Genomic DNA, 22,125 nt, shown 5'->3' with positions numbered 1-22,125 from the left:
ACTGCTCACTCCCTGGCACAAGCCTTACCTGTTCAGAGGCCTTTCTTTCTGGGACCCATCTTGAGTTACAACCTTGCTTCTACTTGTCCTTTCCTCTCTCTCCAGTTCCACCCCGTATGGAATTCCTTGATACGCGTCTCCTGGTCTAATTCACTAATCTGGAGAAGGAAAAAAAACAAACTAAAACATAGTTTCCTTTCCAGGATAGTGAGTTTAAGGGGCTGGTGAGAATGTCAGGAGCACCCCAGTAAATGTGAGGGAGGCAACAGAGCCAAGGTGGGAGCAGGCTGAGGCTCGCCCCGCTGGGAGCCAGAGCCAGCAGAGCTGTTCCAGCCTGTGGAACTGCAGGCCACCTTGGGACAGAGCACACAGAACACTAAAAATAAGCTGGACACTTTATATCTGTCTTGAATGTAAACAATCTTTCCAAAACTCTTCAAGAGTTTTACTCTTGCAAGCGTCAAACTCGTGCTCCTTTCCAAACTGAAGCACGTTTCTGCACTCTGCCTTCCCCACCCCTCCAATTTAAGTTACCACAACACATGAACCGAGCACCAAACGAGGAATTTGGTAAATGAATTATCTTAAATTACCAAATTATTCTGCAGATTGCTTTAATTATATTGGCCATATCTGTTTGTTGTTCTTACAACCACCACCTGCCCCTGCCCCACCACACAATTATCAAGACACCTTTGGACTGCTCAAAGGTGGATCATTTTACACGTTACCAAACGAGACAACACCAGAGAATGCACATTTAAAAACACCGTTTATAAAAAGAGAAATTTATTGCAAATTTAAAAAAAAAACAAACAAAAAAAACCCCAAACCAAACTGATATTAAGTTTCTTGATAAAAATTATTCACACAGCATTCATGTTGTGATTTTTGATTTTATTTTGAAATGAAACCATTGTACATTGTACAAACCATAACTACCGATGGAATAAATAAGTGAAAAATTATACTGCTGTACAACACACACACACACAAATCATAAGATGGAAAATGATTAGGTATTGAAGAAAACAAAATTCTTTACACCTTCTAACAGGCCCTTAGATATAAAGAACATTCCAAAACATGACAATGTTTATGTATGAAGATAGCCACCCAAAACCGATATTTTATACTGCCTTGTTGATTATTTTTTTGTTGTTGTTTTGTAAGTGCCAGCACTTTTTGGAATGTTTAACAACTACTTTCCCAAGCATAAAAATTCCAAGGAATAGTTCTGCTATAAAATGTTTGGCTGAGTAAATCGATTATCCGGAAGGCCTTCCCACGTGTTCCACAAACTCAGCTAAATTACTTGCTTGCTTCTAGTTTCTTTTTTTTTTTTTTTTTTTTTAATATTTTTTTTTTAATTTTTTTTTATTTATTTATTTGTAACTGAAGCTCCAACATTCAGCATTGTAGCAAGGAAGCACTTCTTGATATTTGCACTATTTCTAAAACATCAGCTGTATGAGAACTTTCAGTCATCTTGAAAAAAATTACATCTCTCCTCCTGCTCCACCTCTCAATGCTTTCAATAAACCCTTTTACAGTGAGTTCATAAAACAAGTTTTGGGTAGAGATAGGTCCAAGCCAAAGAAAGCTGGATTTATATCTGGTTTCAAACCTCAGGTGGATTTGAATTCCATGTTCTGGTTTGGTCCCATCTGTACTTTCTGGCATTAAAATGTGTTCAATCACATCCGTTGGCCCATAAATGTTATCAGGCACTTCAAAGAAAGACTAATAACAGTCTTATACACTATTTTGGATTTCTTCATACCAGATAATGTCAAAGTCTCTTCCATCAGAGACTGACAATAACAGGTCTAAGGAACCCAAATCTATCTGCTTGTTCAGTTGTCTGTTGTCACTAGAATCTCTGGTTAAAATAAAAGATCTGAATGCATTCTGTAGAAGCTGTAAATAAAGGATTTCTACCTCAGAAATAAAGCCTCTAGGAAGATGGTTATGATGCCTTGTCTCATTAGCCACAGAACAATGAACAGTTCTGAGCAGAAGCCACAGGAGAGAAAAGGAAGTTTATAATTAAACCTGTTGATGTCAATAATGCCAATAAATGCTTCTATCTAATGAAAAATTTGAGGTATTTTTAGTGCTATTTATATATTTTATTTCTTCCTAAAGTACAGGAATTAGTTCCTAAATGAAAAGTCTATTTACTCCCTTGGAAACGTCTACAAAATGAAAATTAAAAACTTGCTGCGATGCACCTGAAGAGAGGGATTAGTAAACATGACTACTTGTCAAAGGTGGCATCAATTTGTTTTGTTTTAGCATTAAGAATAACGAAAAGTTAATAAATCAAAAATATTTAGAAGTTTGAATCTTTCTAGATTTGCCCATTTAATATATCAATAGAACTTCTCACAAAATATCACTTAAATCTGAATGTAATATACATACAAATCAATTGTCATGGACCAGTTATCCACATTTTAGGCATACACACAATTCAAGAGAGAATTCTACCGTTTCATTGCATATATTGTGCAAATTCACTTTTTGGCTCCTCATTTCCTTATTTTCAGAATGTTAATGGACTTCATGATCAGACCAGAAATCCCAAAATCTTATTAGGGAGCACGCTGTTTTCATGAATGATTTGCAATCAAATTTTATTCAGTTAAAATCCAAAATGTTTTATTTCAACATAAAGGAAAAGTTGAGTGTCATAGGTTTATTTGAGGTTCAATCCTACAAACATCTTATGGAAGGTCAGTATTGGCTCCCCACTCCTCCCTCCCCTTTTCCCTCCCCCCAGTTCCTCATTATTTTTCCTAATAAAGTGGTAATTGCAAACGTAATGCAGTAGTCTAAGTGCAAGCCATTTTCACTATTGGAGAATTCAGACCTAAATAATCTTCAAGAAGACCTAATTCATGAAAAAACATTATCAACTGGAAGCAATTTTTTTTTTTTTTTCATCTAAAAAAGTATTTACAGTTTTTTCAGCTTACAAACTACACGCAACCATTTCCAGAGCTGTGAGATCGTATTTCAAATCCCAAGTTCCATCTCCCACACCAGGAGAAGACAGAGCAAGGCCCCGATCCAGCAGCACGGATGGACACATGGATGGGTGTGTGTGTGTGTGTGTGTGTGTGCATGGAAGCGGGAGATCAGCGGTTCCACCGACACCGGGTGTTTATTCCCTGGAAGTACAAAGCCTCACTGGAAGACCAGACCCTCGTGACCTGATGCAGATGGGTTCCACACTTCTGCTCGCCAGGAATTTGAGGGGAGCTGCACCTACCTTGTGCCTTTCCGTTAGTTTTGTTAGCATAAGCACACTTCAACGTTAATTGGAAGAGAAGGAACATTCCTAGCTGGAGTTAGGAACTGGACTATGGAAACAACAAGGCTTATTTACAAGACTTGCTGAAAGAGAGTAAGGAACCCCCTCCCCAATACAGTATTTTCCTGGAACATAGAAGTAAACATCTCATAATGAAACAGTACAATGAAATCCAGTTCAGTGAAAACATGATATCAAAAAAGACCAATTGAAAATAAACTCACTGTGCATCAATCCCTTTGATCCTATTTATGTACATAGTGGAACTTTTCTGTAAAGCAAGTTGTACCCAGTACAGAGATCTGGACCTAATACGTAAGTATTTTAAGTGCCTGTGTTATAATATCTATTCAGATCTGGACTATAAATGGTAAACAGATCATGTTAACTTCTGATGAAGTTAAGTATTTAGAAGACCAAATTTACAGTTGCGAATGCCATGCATTCAATAAAAGATCTCCACTATAGCTGCTAAAATAAAGTATCAAGCTCCTTTTTCTCCTTGGACTCCAAGAGTGAAAATGGCTTCCTGATTTGTAGTTGTTTAAAAATTTAAGCACCAGGGATTTAAAACTTAAAAATGAAACAAAAACCCCAACCAAAAAAAAAGGAAAAAAAAAAAAAAAAGCCTTACTACATGGCATTATGCAAACATAGGCCACTTTGCAAAGGAGACAGTTGCAAAACAACTTTTAAAAGTTAGCACTGTTTTCAGAACACAAGGCACAAAACAAAAGCAGACATCACGCCAGAACAATGAACTTCACATGAAAGCTAATACCTGACCTGTACCATCCTTAAATATCTTACAATGTTAAATAGAGAAATGAAAAAAAAAAAAAATACAGCAGCAACATAATTGTAATTTTGACTTTAGAAACAGTGCGTAGACCCCTCCTGAGTTGTTTACTCCAACCATTTCAGAGACAGTAACTTAAAAGTTCTCAATGTTTGTTTCACAGGAAAAAGTTTTCAGTGTCTGAGAAGTTAAACCTTTGTTAGGCTTTCTTGGATTTTTGCTTGGTAACTTGAAAAGTTAGGAGTTCTGTCCTCATCCAAGAGAAGATGCTTAAGTAAGGTTGTTCTATAATTAAGCCCACTGATGTACCTTACATAAAAACTGACCAGAAAAATCTATAGTCTAAATCTCTTCAACATTTTGTTGGGAAGCCTCTACTTTCATCTTTTTAGAAGGTGGCACTCCTTCAGAGTCCTTAATGAGGGGGAAAAGAAAAACAGCCACGTTATCATTGCACTGAAGTTCAGGCACCATAAACATCAAACAAACAGCACCAACAAATTCCCCAGCGTGTGACGTGTCCCAGACTAAGCATCCCTGGATGCCAAACATGTCCCAGTGCTGCCTGAAATCTGCTTACATCTTACCTCAACATCTTTGCACTTCTTGTCATCTACAAAGGGCAAAATTCTAGTTCCAGGCTAAAACCCACAGTGAATATTCCAGGGAACAGCCTCGATGGAGGGTGCACTGGAACTGAGGACCCACAGGAAAACCAGGAGGAGCAAGGCTCTGCCTGAGGATCTGGACTTGTCCTGCCCTGAGAAGGGCACAACTGCAAGGATAATTTCTTCCTCCCACCCACCCAGAATCTTTCAGTGTTTCACTGAGTAAACACCCAAACATCCACAAATGAACTCTCCTAACTGCCACAAATGTTTACCTTTATAGAAGGTGTTTTACTTCTGAATGGTCCTCAAAGGGTCCAGTAGGTTTGTTCCAAGCAATTTATTAATGTAAAATGTTAATATTCACTTAAAAACATAGTCTGGTTTAAGAAACCAAGAAATCCATCAGACCAATCTGGTTTTACTGTTCCAGTTCTGTGAGATTCACCTGGACCACAAATTTAATACTCTACAGCTGCTTTACTGTCCTCACTTTGGAAGTTAGTGGAAATACACAACTGTCCTCCTTATATTTGCTTTTAAGTAAAAATAAACTTTTCCAAGATCCATGCAATCAGACTATTGCACTTAAAGTTACCTGAGAGTTTTTAGATGCCTCTGTAATTAAATCATTTTCTCCAGAGGACTGAATTTCTGCTTTCTCTGAACTATTCATGGAATTTTCCATTGAAGACTGTGAATTCTGTTCATCAGAGGTATCTGAAATGGATAAAAATAATTTTAAACAACAAATGAAAGCTTTCAGCAGGAGCTTTCCAGGATGTCTTCCCATCAGCAACATCCCCAGCACATCAATTTCATCCACATTGTAACCATTACTGCAAACACCCATAACAAGTGTATTTAATATGATGAATTAAGATCAAACTCCAGGATCACAACCTAGCTGCTGCCTGAGCTTTTCCTTCCTGCTGCTGGAGCACAGACCCTGGGATCAGACCCTAGAGGGAGCCAAGCTCCTGCACAGCCTCAAACAGGATATCCGAGCCCTCAGCAAAATTCCTTCAAACCAGAAGCAAAAAAAAATTGTTACAATTAATGGATCTAAAAACCTGTGGCTAAGCAGAGAGAATAAAGTTATCTGAATCAAAATTCAGCCATATATTTAAAATCCCTTTTTTTGCTTGCTACTACATTTGAGATAGAACTTAGAAATTCAGCTAACTAGCTTATAACCACCAAATTTTTAATTCTGGTGGAAAGGTATGAAGAACTCCTCCAGCCTATTATAACTGTTACTTCCAGCTTTCACTGGGTTTTGGGGTTTTTTTTGTTGGTTTAAACCCTTCTCTCTCTCTCAAAGTAAAACTTAAAGAAGACTCAAGGTTAAAGCACTACTACTACTGTCTACTTAAACAGGGGACAGGGGTATGTAAAATGTATTCCTAGATCCTTGACCCAAAGATTATATGAATTTATTCCATATCAAGAGAAATGCAAGACTGTACAAAATTGTTGGACAGCTTTGGTTAATGAAGATGCCATAACCAGTGAATTATGAATATTTTTGTGGTGTACTGTATAAAAAGCATCACAAGCATTTCTGAACACAAGACAAAGTAATGCTCATCATGAGCACATGCTCATCAAAGATCACAATCAGCAAACTCAGACAGAATCCTCTTCCTGTCCATGTCTCACCAGAAAAGCATCTTCATGCCGATAAAGAAACAAGTCCCAAGGGTCCAAAGAAACCTGGGTTTTTATTTTTGCTGTCTGTCTCAGCCCCCACTGAGCTGAGGAGCACTCAGATGTGTGCCCACCTCTCCGTGACAAAGCCAGCCCCAGCTCATCATCACTGTTCTCTTCCAGCTGCTCCTGATGAAACACTCAGCCTGTTCCTGACCTTTGGGCAAGGGGATCCATACCTTAAACCACCAAGCCTCAAGCTATTCCAATGCCTGCAGGACTTGTTCACACAGCTTTGAATCCACCTGTTTTATTTAAGAATTCCTCATTAAGTATTTCTGACCACCACAAAGTGGTTTACAGGAACCTCCCTGATTTCAGTGGAGTAACATGAGATAGACATGCAAGGTCATTAACCCTGTCCAGCTGAATAATGTCCCAATTGCAGCGCTCTGACTGATCACAAGGTAGATAAATGTTTAATAAATGGTGTAATACAGCATTTAACCAACTGAAAAAACCCCACATTAATAACAGGTATTTTTTGCTATTTATCTCCCTTTCATTTTACAGTAACTGGCTCTGGAACTAATCCAGAGGACTTGGTATGATTTTCCCTGAACCTAAATTTAACCAGGGGAACATGCATGCTATGTAACAGCTTCACATAAACAGGTTCAGACAATATCAGACCAAGAAGTAAATCTTTACTGTTTACTGTGGCCAAATATGCAAAAGGAGATACTTTTTGAAGGAAATGGTGCTCTAATTTATTCCAATTTGTTGATGGTTCTGTTGTCAAATTTTAACCCCAGTTAACAATGACAACACTTAACATATTTAAGCACTCTGGTGTTCCCAAGATAAAAGTTCTAAATTTAAATTGCTCAGTGGATATACTGAGTGAAGAACTAAATCAGGAGGTCATAATTTAATTGCTTTGGTATGGGAAGAATTCCACAACCAAATCATTAGAATGGTGTTAAGGACATCTTTTATCTGTTATAATAGGATAAAGAAAGTTATCTTTCCAAGAATATTAATACAGAACATGTTTCAATTACCAAAAATATAATTTAAAGAGTAAGGTTCAGAACAATCCCTTAACCCAAATGTATTTTTAATCTGTCCACAACTGCAACAGAATCTTGTAATGCTTTTAGAAAATTAGGACAGAAGTCAGAGCTAACTTAACCCTAGCAGGGTTAAGAGGAAAGAAGACTTGCATTATAGCTCACACAGTTAAAAAAGTCATTTCAAAGTATCTCACCTCTATTTTATTGTCACACTAGGGCATAAACTTCCAGAGGTCTACAAAACCAATACCTTCCAGGATTTGTGTGATTACATGGTAGCAGCCATTTCAAAGATGATTTTAAATTATTTTTTCTTTCAAGACAGAGATTTGAGAACAATAAACCAGTATTTTGTTTGTTTCTCTCTGAAAAGACCCCTGAATGTCAGTGTGACCTTTCCAGTTGTATAAAAGATCATCAGTAGGTCAGAGAAATTGTGGCCTATTTTCACATAAATGCCAAGAATTCAGAAACCATCTCTTTCAATTTGTTATTTTCTATTTTTTAAAGTGGTAAGGAAATAAATAACACACTAAAGGACAACTTTTTTTGTTTGGCTTTCAAATGGTCCTCCCAGCTCACCTTCTGAACCAGGCTGCTCCTTTGCCTCTGCCTGAGTTTCGTCAGACTTGACTTCAGTGCCATCTGCTTGTGTTGCCAAGTTCTGCTCTGGTGCTGGACTGGAATTACTGCTGTTTTCCTGTTTTATTGGGGAAGCATCAGCTATTGAACTCTGGTTGCTATTGTCATCTGTGAACAGAAGAGTGAAAACCAACGAAGTCTGATTTGGCAAAATACAAAGCTTATTATTCCCTGATAACACATGATATAATTTAACTCATTAGGGATCCAGTCCAATAATTTAGACTCCACATCCAACTTTTTTACACACCAGCCTAAGGAGTTTTTAAGCTGTTAATAAAAATCTAATTCTAACTAATTCTATACATTAAAACAAAGAGTGTTTTATTCAGATCTGATCCAAAAGAACCCAGAATTTTGTAATATGAGTAAACCAGATCAACCAAATTGGCAGTTTCATGTAACACATGGCTAAGTAAGTTCATGCTGCAGATTTACAAATACCCATCACTCCAATGTTCAGATAAGCAGGTATTTTTGAATCGAGTCCTGAAGGTCAAAAATACCAACCCCAAAACCCTTTCAAGGTGAAATGTAACATCCCAATATCAACAGTTTCTAAGTGATAATTGTACAGAATATTCTCTAGCCCTCAAAGACTTGGATCACAGTAATCTTCTGCAGCACAGACCTGTAGTTAACAGGACATATTCTGCCTGTGCCCTCTCCCTGTGACAGTAGTTTAAGTAGCTCAGCTGTTATTTTAGGGATAGCACTGGGGTGCAACTTCCTTTAAGCCAGACTAACATCCACAGATAACCAAGAGGGAAGTTCCTGCTTCCAAAAGAAAACTAATCCTGCAGAATATTATGAATTAAATTACTAGAATACAAGTCAATCCACCTCCCTCTGTGTCTGTACAAACATTACATCCAAAGGACTTCAGGAACACAGAGCTGCTGCTGGGACCACCTCTCTCCAGAGCAGCCTGAAGTCAGTTCAGATTAAGTTTATCACAGAATTGTACAGTGTGAAATTGTACAGTTAAAAATACAGGTGATAAGTGATAAAAAAGCAAGCAGTACATTCATCTTACGGATGGGAGAATCAAGACTTCAAAAAATTAAATGATCTGACCAAGGCAAAAGTTAAAAAGGTTTAAAACAGATGAAAAACAAATCCATATCTGCAAAACCCTGGCTCCTTCCTTTAACTGCAAGACCACACTTGCTGTCAGCACTGCAAAAAGCAACCATGAGGCAACACAAATGCAAATAAAGCTGAAATTAAAAATTTACAACCCACTAAAAAGTGATCCTCCCTTATCAGCTCAAACAGTGCTGTGTTCTCAGCCATAATTGTTATCCAAACACCCAGAAGGTAAAAACTTGAAGCAGAGCCGAGCTGTGCAAGCTGCTCTGTAATGAACACCAGGCTAACACTCAAAAGTCACATTTAAAAAAAATTAAAGTGAAATAAAATTGACCTCACAGTGCCTGACTGGCAAACAAAAAATGTTTTCTTCAGCAGTTAATTTCATCAAGCTGCAGCAGAAGGAAGGCACCACAGAACCAGAGCTCACTTTCTTGGCTCTTGCAGAATTTTCTTGACCTTAATCAGTAAGAGCTAATAAGTACAAAACCTGCCTAAATTCTAGTAGGTCCCACTGAGGCTTTGGGGGATTTTTGGTTCTTCAAGCAGCAAACTGTTGAGGTATTACTCCACCTGAGTGCAGTGCTTTGAATGACGGATATTTCTAATTTTATTTTCATATTTAGCTCCACTAACAATTTTTTTCCCTTACACTCATAGCCCAAATACAAATGGCATTTAAAAAACTCTGAATACATCCACAGAAGAGGAGTCCAAGGTACCAAGTGGGTATCTAATGGTGTTTTTCATTTTGATTCAAGTCCATACATTGGAGCAGCGGAGAATCTGAGGTTGCTGGTTGACAGCAGTGTAAGAGGGGAACTGGGTCTGACCTTCTCCCACTCACCATGCATGTCCATCATCCCTGGGGAGGAGCTGTTCTCTGGAGTGGTCACTTCAGAGCCACATTTTTCATCTTTGCCCTTTTTCTTATTCTTATTTTTCTGAAAAACAAAAGGCACCACACACAAATGAGACTATGGCCATGCAGAGAAATCCACATTGCTGTGTAAAACCCTCCCCGCTCATCACTTCTGTAAGAACAGCTCACAATCTCAAGTGAAACCTCTTCCTTCTCTACAACTAATTTTACTGTTTCCTCAGTAAAATTGATAGATGGATTAAAAAAAAAATCAGATTGACCTAAACCAAAGAGCACAAGCACGACAACCCTGTATGAGCTGTAGGTCCCAACCTGCTCCCAGCCCACAAGGGTGAAAACAAAGGAAGGGACCGTGGCATCCATCACGTGGGGAATCTGTGCCTGCTAAGGGATGCAGCATTTGCAATTAGGAGGTGACGTAATCAGTCTCACAGGAAAAAGAGCCAGCTGCACTGCTTTTGGAGATCCTGCCTGCTGAGGAGACAATTAAAAGCCTGATTCCAGGAAGAATGCTCTCAGCCCACCCTTTTGGACAGAGACTGTCCTCCAACGAGGGAAGGAACTGAAGCACAATCAAATATTAGCTAAGACTGCAGAAGAAATTCAACATGTGATATCTGGAGGGACTTTTCTCTCTATTTTAAACAGATTATTAAGCTTATTTCTAAACTGTATTTTTACTTAGAGAATCCAGATTTTACTCTCTGATTCATGAAACAGAAGTCAGAGCACAAGGACTTCTTTACTTTTGCAAACCAAAAGGTCAGAAGGGTCATGATCTCCCCCAGGTTTGGTTTTGTTGGTTTTTTTTAAGGTAAAAAGGACATTTTTTGCCACAAAAGAAACACTGAAAGTGACTGTGAGCAGTTTAAGCTGACAGGTGTCTTTTAAAAAGGTTTAACCATCAAAGTGGTGAGGTTCCAGAACAGCCTTCCACAACCAGGAGGAGGAAGAGCCAAGCTAACTGTAGTGCAGAGAAACATCGAAGTGTCTAAGGAGCAAGACATGAGAGGGAAAGTAATTTAATTTCTGTTCACCAAAATCAAAGTCAACTTCCATTTGAAATAGAGGAGGTACCACTCTCTTATTTTAGTGAAAAGCAAATAAACTGCCTGGTCCTTCAGAGTGGATGAAATCAGATATCAAAGGATGTTCACAACAAAATTTAACAGACAAAATTGTCCCTACCTGGTATTTATTGTTAAAATACATGTGCTTGTGTTATTTGTGAGAAGTTCCAGAGCAACAGGACAGAAACCTTGCCAACATCAAGCCTGCAACAACCGCAGCTGTACAACAGCCTCTACTTGGAATAAAAAGAACATGACTGTAGGACACCAGCGTAACTGGTCTTAAACAAGTGTCCCAATTTCAGCAAATCTGGAGCCTCAACCTAGAGATGATAGCTTAGAAAACACAATTAAACTCTGCACATAGAAACCATTATATAAACCCACTCTTTTGTAATAGAGAACCTGACTTTGGGTAGCAGTGACCTTGAAAATTCCTCCAGAAGCTCACTTAGAAATTCTGTTTCCAAGTCCCACAGCACCCATCCTGCAGGCACAGCTGAACAGCAGAAAAAACAACTGCCAGAAGCCCTGAACCTAAATATCCTAAACCCTGCCCTCCCTCTCACATGGATAGCACAATTTCCCTCCACCATGTACTAGAAATAATAAAACCAAGACCAAACATTTGACAGCTAGAAAGAATGGACAGGTTTCCCAATTCCCAAGAGGCAACTTCAGAGAGATGCTGCACTGGAAGAACCCCTGAGGTTTACCACAACTCTGACAGTCCCTGAAATCTGTGGGACAAGCAAAGCACAGAAAGAAACCAACTCAGTTAAAACAATCCTAATTTAAAAAATAGGTCTTACATTTGGAATCTGTGTAAGACAAGGTCATGACTCTCTTGACACTCGACAGCCCAAGGAAAGAAAACCACACTTAGGATATGTTTTCTATTGTGTCATTAATTTACTGTGTATCAGGGGTTAGTTTTGTCTTTATCACAATATTATAATTTATAAGATGACAGCAACGATCATTTTAAAAACCTATTTGTAAGTCCTATCAACTTTCGATTTTTACACTTATTTTTACACCACACAAACAGTGCACACAACATAAACAAGATGCACAGACAGAACATTTATCAAAAGAAAACACACATGACAACAGAAGCGTGTGTTGCTGTATTATTTGGCTGGACATCTCGGTACAAGCGATCCCAGCACCACAGGATATTCCTACACTCATGTCAGTGTTTTGCAGCTATTTTTGAGCAAAACAGCAGTGATGCACACATAAAATATGCTCTCTGCCCTGTTCCAAATCCACTACTTTCTTTAAATCACCAGGCAGAAAGAGGGGAAAAATAATCCATGTCATAACTTTCCCTCCTTGCCTCCCAGTTAGTTAGAGAAAGGTTTCAAACTCAGTTTCAGCTGCATGTTTAACAATTATCTGAGAACTGATCCCAGTTGACTCCAGGGAGTCTGTCACACACTCACCCATCAACATCACTTGATGTAAAGATCAACATTTCCCTGGAGCTCAAAAGACCCACACCAGTCTTAGCTTAAAGGCTCAGTGAAAATCAAAGAATATTTCTTTTGACTTTGCCTAAATTTTCTTTCCACTGTTGCTAAACAGGAGCATCTACATCTGGAAAAAGCAAGATACTGCAGGATACTTACATCATCCACTTTAGGCTCTGTTACTGGTACCCATTTGTAAATCCTTAGGGATGTGTCGCCAACTGTCACCCACTTCTTCTCCCTACAAAATTACAATGCAGGAGAAGTTAAACTTCAGATTCCAAAGAGAGTGATCTACTATTGTAAGTTGTCAAGGATTTAAACAGGCTATTAAGTAGGATGATCTCTATTACATCGTCTTTAGCACTGCATTGTGCAAATTGTTTGCATTTCACAGCTTGCTAGAGCACTGCTAACCTCCAGATTTCTCAGGGCTGTTACTTGACTGGGTGAGTAACTGCAGTAGCAGTAATAAGATCTGGATTAAAGATAAAGTTAAGAAGAACGGCAATTGAAAATGCAGATTTAATGCCTACAATTTTCACTTAAGTTTCTAGACAGCAGAAGAGGGTTTAGACAGACCAGTGTGTTTTGACTGTCATGAAGCTGTTTAATGGGATTAGAAATCTAGATGCATTTTGACCATCTGAGGTTTACTTGGGGGGCAGAAATTTGCTGCTGGCAATTTAATGCTGGCTCCACACCCCTGACAGCCAGCTCTGCAATTCCAGCTGTAGCACCAACAGCCTCACCATAGGTGCCGTGGTGAAAAATCCAGACTCTGGAGAGCCCAGCTCTGGGGAAAGGCTACCAGAGAGGGGAAAGCACAACCTCAGGTTCTGTGTGCAGACCCTGCCAGCCGTGAATGGTGACACTGACAAATGGTGAAGGAAATGTGGCTGCAGGGCGGCTCTGCCTCAGGGGGTCCCAGGGCTGGGATGGAGAGGGATGCTGAGCGCTCGGCTGAGGGATGCATTCCTTGAGCTCTGCACATCAGGGATTAAAAGAAGGTCCACAATGCCAGAGAAATCTCATCACGTTTCTGGGATCAGTTTTCAGGTCACAGATTACCACTGCTGGTTCCTGGGTTTGCAATGCAGCTCTGCAAATGGATCGATTAAAAGTTAACAACAAAGACCGATTCCATTAAATATTCAGGAACATCTGAAATTAATTTGGCATGAGATCTCAGGCTTTTTTTTTTTTTTTTCCCATAAACACATTTAAATAATAGATTTGGGATCCAGTTATAGATTAAAAAAATAAAAAATGTTCTTTGCAGGATGGGAGAAGCTGGATGTGACTCCAAATATATATATTTATATATATGTGATAGCTCCATTTTTAGAAAGGGCCTCCAGAATCAAAAGCAGCCACACTGTACAAATGTCACAAACATCCTCCTGAGTATTTTAGCTACTAAAGCCAATCTTATATTTTCCCTTTAGAAGAGGCATTTTCCTGTTTAATTAAGAACAAAAGCAAAACTAAACTATATATGACTATTTGATACATTGCGGCTCTGTCTATAATGGTATTTTAATTGATGTCCAAAACTATTTCAAATTAATTTCTTTCCCACGGCTCTTCACGGAGCAGTGTTCCCTCAACGTGTTTAGACACAGCCATTTGGGTACACTAGGTGGCTAAAGTGTGTCAAAATCCAATTTCACTCTAATTTGGAGCTCTACATGCGATAAAAATGACAGTGGAGATGAGGGCATGTCAATAATGAGAGCATACTTAATTGTGAAGAGATGATCATGATATAATTTGGGGTTTTTTAAGGATACAAGACAAACTAAATTTATTTCTACTTAAGAAAACCTTTGATATTATGGAAATTAAACCAGCTGGGGTTTTGTTTTGGGTGTGGGGGGAGGTGAATAAATGCTTTTTAAAAAAAGCAAGATTTTAGTCTTTTCCTACAGCAAAATATTACTTGGAGATGCTGCACTGGAAAACCAAAAGTTCAAGATACCTGTTAGCATCTCAAAGCAGCCTCACACAGCATCTTCACTGGACAGACTGTAGAACACAGGAGGAAACCTATATTAGTAACTTTTCCCTTCTAGTATTAAAGTTAGCCCTGACATTTTAACTCTTCTGAGCTTCTTATGTACCACTTTAATTTTTTGATAACCCTCAGCTCTAGGGATTTTTTAACTGATTTCAATACACATCAATTCAGACAACAACGGGAATAAGAATATTTTGTGATGGAAGTACACCAACATCCCAGTCCTGCAAACACTTATGGCTAAAAAGAAAACCAACATCACAGTGCTATTATGCAAATATTTTACATGTGTAAGTATTTACAGTATTGACAGTTTAAGACCATGAAAGTATTAATAAGAAAAAAAGAAGACAACCTCCTCTAAAACTTAATAAAAGCATTGGCAGCACAAACACAATTTTTTTAACAAAGAAACGCAATGACTTTCAGACATTTAAGATCAACAGGGTAAAATAATTTCAAGGTTTATGACACTTATTGCAATTTAAGCTTAGAATATTATCTGAAATACTTACTGCCTTACCACCTCAAAACGAAACCCAAAATCCAAACAAGGAAAGGAAAACCCCAAACCCACTTCTACTCTGAGCACTCACTTTTTAATCTTTTGTGCACATCCCAACCTACTGATCAGGGACTTTCCTTTTCACTTAGGGAGAACTGACAATTTACTGATTCTGCCCATGGCAGCAAGTTTGGGAAATGGTACACAAATCACAGAAGATCCTCACTGGCCCAATGCTGGAATAGGAATGAGGAATTAATGAACTCTTGTGCTCAGTCTGTTGTGAAACCTTACACAATTTCTTCACCTGTTTTCCTGTCTGCTGCACCCACCCACCCCAAAATCCTGACCAGAATTCCACCCCCATCACTCAGTTTCACATTTGATAAGTGATGACTGAGCAATTTCTGTTATTGCACCATCCCCCCTGTTCTCTGTAGGTTGATCTCTGTGTTGACTGTTGGATTGGAAAAGATGGCTAATGGAACACCATCACCTGACACTGTATCAGGCTAAAAATGTGGCAATTATCAACTTTACCTGTCCATGTCTAGCTGATAAACTCCACACTTTTACATAAAAAAACCTGTTTTGCCTGTTTTCAAAGCTCTCCTGCTCCTCCATGAATGACTCAGGAGTAACAACAACAGAAAATGACAAAACTGAAATATATACAATATTTTTTCTTTTGATCTTCCACACTGAGAAGTATCTTCAACATTTTAGTTACAGTAAATTCAGAAACTAATCAGTGCAACAGAAACAAACCCTTACATTTATCTGAAATTGTGTAAAAGCATTTTTAAATTCTGAACTATATCTGCACAGCATTTAAAGGACAGCCAAGGGTACAAAGGGTAACCATTAGTATCAACACTTCTTCAGTGCTTATGCCTGAGGCATACTAATACCTCAGAACTTACATCATTATATACTCAATTCCCCATTCTAAATAACCCAAGACTCTCAAATATATTTATACTTTGTTTAATAACACTAAAGCTCCACAGATGAACATCAGATTCCACGTATAAAAGTAATATACGGGTGAGCAAACACAACAGTGTATATTACACTTATACAGAAAGTGTCAAGGCAGCTTCTGCAGCAGCAGCGAGTGCCAGAAACATTTGATGGCAGAGACACAGAAAGCCTTTACTGCCAATATATCACTCAAGAAAAGGCTTTCCCACTTGTCTGGCCTTTTCCCATGACTATCATTCATCACAGCGATCTGCGTTTACACACGGATTTGCTCCCACATACCCCATCTTCTGCTGGTGATCACGAAGTGACGTCATAATGCTGAATTTATCACATCACACTCACTTGCATTGCAACAGAGTTTGGTGAAAATCACAGAATTATGACCTCCCTGTGGGATCAAGCAAAAGAGAAAGGGGACGGGAAAGAATATGCCATTATTATACACAAAAAGTGCTGTCAGATGCACAAAAAATGATTTTTTTGAAGCGTAGGCTTGCTTTTCCGAGCACGCCTACTACTGAGTAGATGTTTGTCTAGTGACTAACGTGAAGGAGCCCCAAACACACGTGGTGTTTATTGACCAGGCTGCAAATACAATAAAATGCCATGTAGAGTGACTGGGCAAGGACATGTGGTCACAGACACCTTCTCTCTGGTGCACATTTAGGGAGACCCCTGTAATGTACACATGGCTTAAAGCAAGCCCTGCCTGGTTCCACGTGGCCACAAACATCTTGCTCACAGCAGAGAGAACCATGGCTTCCACATGCCAAAACTCCACCTTCAGCTCCCACTGAAGTCAGAGGGCATATCCTGGCTCAGAAAGAAATAGTCACAGGCCAGGAAAAAAGAAAGGTATCATAATTCAAGGATGGTAACAGTGCTTGGGCCACTACAGAACTTCAGTGCACTACTGCACATACACTTGGTATTTTTACTTCAACTGCCACTACTTGAACTACAGTCTTAGGAGAAAACCCAACACAGACAGGCTAAAGCAGGGAGGTGATCTGGGAGTAGCAAACAGCCTTTTTCCAAAGACACCGTGTTAAGGAGTTCTGTGTCATGACTCCTTTTCAGAAAGCCTATTTGAAGAAGGAGGCATGAGCAGCAAAACCTGCAGAAGCTCAATCTCAGAGCATTACATACCACACAAAAGCATTTTAGCAAGTCTGAATGGAGACACTGAACAGAAAAGCGACAGCAGCACTGCCTAGAAATCCTAACTAGCTACAGCTCACGATCCCAGCCAATGGCACCAGGTAACACAGCCCATGGGGACTTTTCCCCACAACTTTCTCCAGGTACTTTCACCAGTTGTCCAGGTTCATCTCTTCTTCCTAAGGTGTTATCACTACCCACAGATCAGGGCTTTGATGGGTCAGAAAAAGGTCAAAGGACTCCTGAGAAATACTGCAATTCAAAGGCAAGGCAACACAGTGGGATTTCCCAATTCCAGGTGCATTCTCTAAAGCCAGGGTTACCTATTCCCACCAGGTATTCCAGATCTCCATCCTTACGTGTTTGCACAGCTGTCCTAAAGTCCAGCAGTGCTATGTATCCATGCAAATTATTTCAGTGCCTCCCAAGACATCCTACCACTTATGCTTTCCTCCTGCTCATTCCTTGTGTCTCAGTAGATGTCTGTGTTTTCCTTCATTTAATAAATCAGACACTGACAAAAACCAAGAGTATATTCAGTATTTTTCTAATGCTGATTGAAGGCACAATAGTTTTTGCCCCTTTCTTCTTGAAAGCCCACTTGGAATCTACATGTACCCATCAACCTTTAAAGACAAAAAACCAATCCTGTACCATTTACTGAGATAATATAATCTCAGAGGATTTTTTAAAATAGACTGACAGAAGAATTTTAAGTACTGTTAAAGTAGAACTGTTCTCTTACTGAGGAAATTTAACATTTCTGCCAGGCAAACACAAGGCAACGGTGTATTCTGTAAGCCACGTGCTGCATGTTTTCCAAAACAGATGCTCATTCATGAGCGTGGTTTAAACAAAGAAGATAAGGTTACAGTAATCTCAAGATAAAAACGTAACAACTTCACTGTTTACTACTAAGTTCCAGCAATAACCAGAAGTGCCATGCACAAGCGGACTGGAAGACCAGGGACTTGCATCCAAGAGCTGGCTGTCCAAGAATACTGGTTTTCTGAGGAAAAAAGTCTGCCCTGATGGAAACTGCCTTTCATAGACAAGGCAGCACAGAGATTCAGGAACACCAAGCACAGCAAGGTGCTGCACACCTGCACAGGTGGACACTGCCCTGGATAAAGCCACCATCAGCACAGAAGAGTTCACAGCCCGGTCTGTCTCCCTGCCCATCCCTGGCACACACTGCTCCGAGCACACAAATCTCACAAAACTCTGTTCTAGGAAATGTTGGATGCAAGGTATTTTAATTTTCAGTGGCTGCATTTCCACAGAAGAGCTGTGGATGGCAACAAATTGCTCCTATTATGCAAATGAAACTGCACACTTGGAAATTGCCGATGTGGCTCTTCTGAAGATGCAGGAATTGCTAGTGTGGAAAGTTCAATTTAACAAGCCAAGTCCTCTCAAAACACTGAAACCACAAAACACAGGATCTCTCAAGCTAATTTCCCACTGTATTTGACTGCAGGTGTGGGGGTAACCATGAGATTCTCCATCAAATTATGATTCCTTTAAAAATAAGAAAATTGCTTTATGTAAATACTTGTGAGGTGCATGCACAAAAAGTTGTATCAATACTTCTGGCAATAATCAACAGAAAAACTGCATGACTGTACAAGAACCCGCTAAAGCAAGTTGTCTGTCGTGAAGGTTAAAATGTAGAGAAATCTATTTATACCATAAGATTTCTGTTTTACAGAATGAGCCATAGCAACTGGCATGATGGCACAGAGTCCTTGCCAAGAAAAAAATAAATAAATTAGGTATTTTGTTGAATGGCCAAGCTTCTGTCTCTACTCCTCTCTGAATTCCACAAACCAGGATTCAAAGGGAGCGTGCTGTGCTCATGAATGAAATACCTACAGACAGAACAGTCCCACACGTCCAACCACGCTCTGGCTGCAACAAAAGTCCTGTCACACCGCTGCACATTGTTCTGACCCTCCAAAGCTGGCCCAGCAGTCAGCAAGCTGCACTTAAAAACAACACCCGAGTAAAAGAGAGTTCCTGAAACCACCCGAGCTGCGGAGCTGGGGCTGCTCTGGCTCCCTGCACAAAGGCTGGATTCTTTGAAATCCCCATCCCGTGCCCGGCGTTACTGGACACACATCCCAATTCTTTGTCCGACTCAAGCCAAAGGGCCCACTCGTGTGCTCAAGGCCATTTAAAACTTAACAATCCATTTCACCCTAATAACGAACACGTTCAATTCTGTATTTTGCTCTTTTTAACGAAAACAAAGCGTTAGCTGAGGAGGACAATAGAAGTGTCCCCTTGATTTCAAAGCTTCAAACCAGCTCAGTGATGCACACTAACAATAACGCAAGGGATTTCCCCGCGGATTCCAATGTTTAAAGGAAGTATTTTAAGATACATGCACAGAGACTGCTGAACAGTCAGACAACTTGCTGGAAGAAAGATTCCCTCTTGAGTCACAGCGGCACTGCTCTTCATGCCATCCCAAATCCTCGGACCGACCATGCAGAGCACGGCGGCGACCGCTTTACTGTATTGTTTAAACACCTCATGTGGGTTCTTCTAACAAAAGCAGGGAAAAAAAGACAAAAGCGGGGAAATGCCAAAACGCGTTGAAGGCCTAACAAAAGGGACTTATTTCACACGGGGTACAAGCCTTAATTTAATGATTTAAGAAAGGTTCCAGGGGCAGTTTCGCGATCTCTCCCGGAGCGTCGGTGGGAGACGATCGCGCTCGGGTTTGCTGCGCTTTTACGCGCAAACCCCGGGAACTTGGGAGGTGAAACCAACACATAATCAGGCAAAGACAAAAAATAAACTCTCGGGAGCTTCACGGGGGTATTCTTAACGTGTTTTCTTTTTGTTCCAGAACACTTCTCCGAGCACTATTTCCACCCAGAAGAGCGGGCGGCGGAACCACCCCGGGCCCGCTCCTCGGGCCCTTTGTAGCGGCCGGCGGCGGGAGGCTCCCGGCCCGACCCCGCCGCCCGCCCATGCCCGAGGCGCCCGGCCCGGGACCCGCGGCGAGGGGCGGCGGGCCGGGGTCCGCGGGGAGCGGCGGGGGGCGGCGGGGAGGGGGCTCGGCCGCACAATGGAGCCGCCTCTCGCCCTCACACGCCGCCGCCGCCTTCATGTGACTCGCCGGAGCGAAATGGCTGCTGGGTGCCGCCGGCTCCCCGCCCCCCGCGGCCGCCGGCGAGCCCCGGACCCGCGCGGGACCGGCGCGGGGCGCGGGGGGACGCGGGCGCGGGGTCCCGGCGCGGCGCGGCCCGCTCACCATTTGCGCACTTTCTCGATGGCCGCCATCACCCGCTTGATATCATCCTTCGCCCGGCTCCGGGTCTCGGCCCGCACCGACCGGCCCGACATGCTGCTGGGGGGCGGCGGGCTCGGCGGGGGAACGCGGCGCTCGGCGCGGCCGGCGGCTCGGTCCGTGTGTCAGGGCGCCCGCCCGCACAATGCCGGGGCTGCGCGGGGCTCGGCACGGCTGCGCTCGGCGGCTCCGCTCGGCTCCGCCCGCCCGCCCGGCGGGGCCCGCGCTCCGCGCACGCGCGGGGCCGGCGGGAGGGGAGGGGCGGGCGCCGTGAGGGGACGGCGGGTGGCGGGAAGAGCGGCCGGGGCGTGAGGGAGGGGAGGGGGTCCGACCCCCGTGCGGTTCTCGGAGCTGCGGGGACGGCGCGGAACCGCGGGCACAGCGAGCCGCCCCCGGCGGGGACCTGCGGAGGAGGTGCCGGGCGGGAAGGAGCCCGTGCGGGGGAGAATCCGGAGGCGGCCCCCGGCCCCGTGCGCGCGGGGCTTCCAGAGTTCCTGTCGCTGGTTTTCCTCGAGTGTTCTCTGGAGCGAGCGCAAGACAACGTTCTTTTTCCCCACTTCCACCAAGCTCAGGCAGTAAGTTACCTTAGAACTAAACAGTTTATCCGATTTCAGCTCGCCTCAACTCTAAAGGGTCATCAAGAGCTGCACAGGCAGGGGATGGAATCACCTTCCCTTTAGGGAAAGACTGGCTGTGGCTCTTGGTGCTATAGTTCACTTGACAAGGTGATGACCTGTCAAGGGTTGGACTCGATGATCCCAGAGATCTTTTCCAACCAAATTGATTCTCGGTATTCTGTGATAAACCAAGGCATCATGAGCACTGTTGTATTTCACCACAAAGCAAAATCCCGTCCTAAAATCCAGGGCTTTTAAAAACGTCAAAGCACTTTACACAGAGATAATACCTATTTTTGTACAGGGCAGTGACAGGCAGCACCCATCCTACCCTTTCACCAGTTTCTGTGACAGACCTTGAACATGGGGACGGGTGATGAAGTCCCCTGTTTAACAGGAAGCATCAATCCATAATTAGCAGATTTTGATGATTTTTTTTTTTCTTGTGTTTGTAAAGTTTCTCAGCTGCTTTAAATAGTTCCAGTAATATCCATAGAACTGGGCTGCTTTTGAGCAGTGGAGGCTCAGCTCCAACAGAGATCCATGGAAGTACATGTGCATAAAGGGTAAATGAGTTACATGGGAGGTGATGCTCTGCAGGAAATTTGTCACAGACCTGCGAGCCCTGGTGTGGAACTGCTGGACTCCTTCATTAACTTCTCCCTAATGCACACCTTCCTGCTCCTGCTAATTGTACAATCACAGATGCACTGAGTACACAACAGCGATCTCTGTTTGCAAAAACATTGCTTCTGAAAAGAACGCTTCTTAAGGGCCTACATTATTATTCAAATTGATGCCGAGGATGATGTAAAGAAGGAAGCTGTTCAACAGCACTTCACTGATCTTTCCACAGCAACTTGTATCAGTCTCATTATGCTGTTTATACACACACACAGAGATGCCGTCCCATTGGTATT

At 41.6% G+C, this 22,125-nt stretch overlaps 2 protein-coding genes across 3 annotated transcripts in view; both read right to left on the bottom strand.

The window, feature by feature from the left end:
* Window positions 1-354, bottom strand: part of MLXIP (MLX interacting protein) — a 46,594-nt gene extending 46,240 nt beyond the window's left edge. Inside the window, exon 1 of the mRNA XM_086855418.1 lies at window positions 29-354. The gene's annotated coding sequence lies outside the window, so the exon portion shown is untranslated. The remainder of the gene's footprint in view (window positions 1-28) is intronic.
* Window positions 355-876: 522 nt separating this feature from the next.
* Window positions 877-20,804, bottom strand: BCL7A (BAF chromatin remodeling complex subunit BCL7A). Of its 2 annotated transcripts, XM_086855451.1 has the most exons (7): window positions 20,553-20,793; window positions 16,406-16,514; window positions 12,774-12,855; window positions 10,034-10,130; window positions 8,035-8,202; window positions 5,325-5,446; window positions 2,623-4,532 (listed from the first exon to the last, which is right to left on the bottom strand). In XM_086855451.1, exons 2-7 carry the CDS (start codon window positions 16,438-16,440, stop codon window positions 4,461-4,463), a joined length of 576 nt encoding a protein of 191 aa, XP_086711577.1. In that variant the 5' UTR covers window positions 16,441-16,514; window positions 20,553-20,793; the 3' UTR covers window positions 2,623-4,460. The 2 variants fall into 2 exon arrangements, with proteins under 2 accessions (XP_086711576.1, XP_086711577.1); XM_086855450.1 differs by lacking the exon at window positions 16,406-16,514 and having other exon boundaries at window positions 877-4,532; window positions 20,553-20,804.
* Between the last annotated feature and the right edge of the window lie 1,321 nt (window positions 20,805-22,125).

The sequence above is a fragment of the Cyanistes caeruleus genome, chromosome 18, assembly GCF_971803275.1.
Source record: "Cyanistes caeruleus chromosome 18, bCyaCae1.hap1.1, whole genome shotgun sequence".
Classification (NCBI taxonomy): domain Eukaryota; kingdom Metazoa; phylum Chordata; class Aves; order Passeriformes; family Paridae; genus Cyanistes; species Cyanistes caeruleus.
This window is presented reverse-complemented; position numbering and strand designations above follow the sequence as displayed.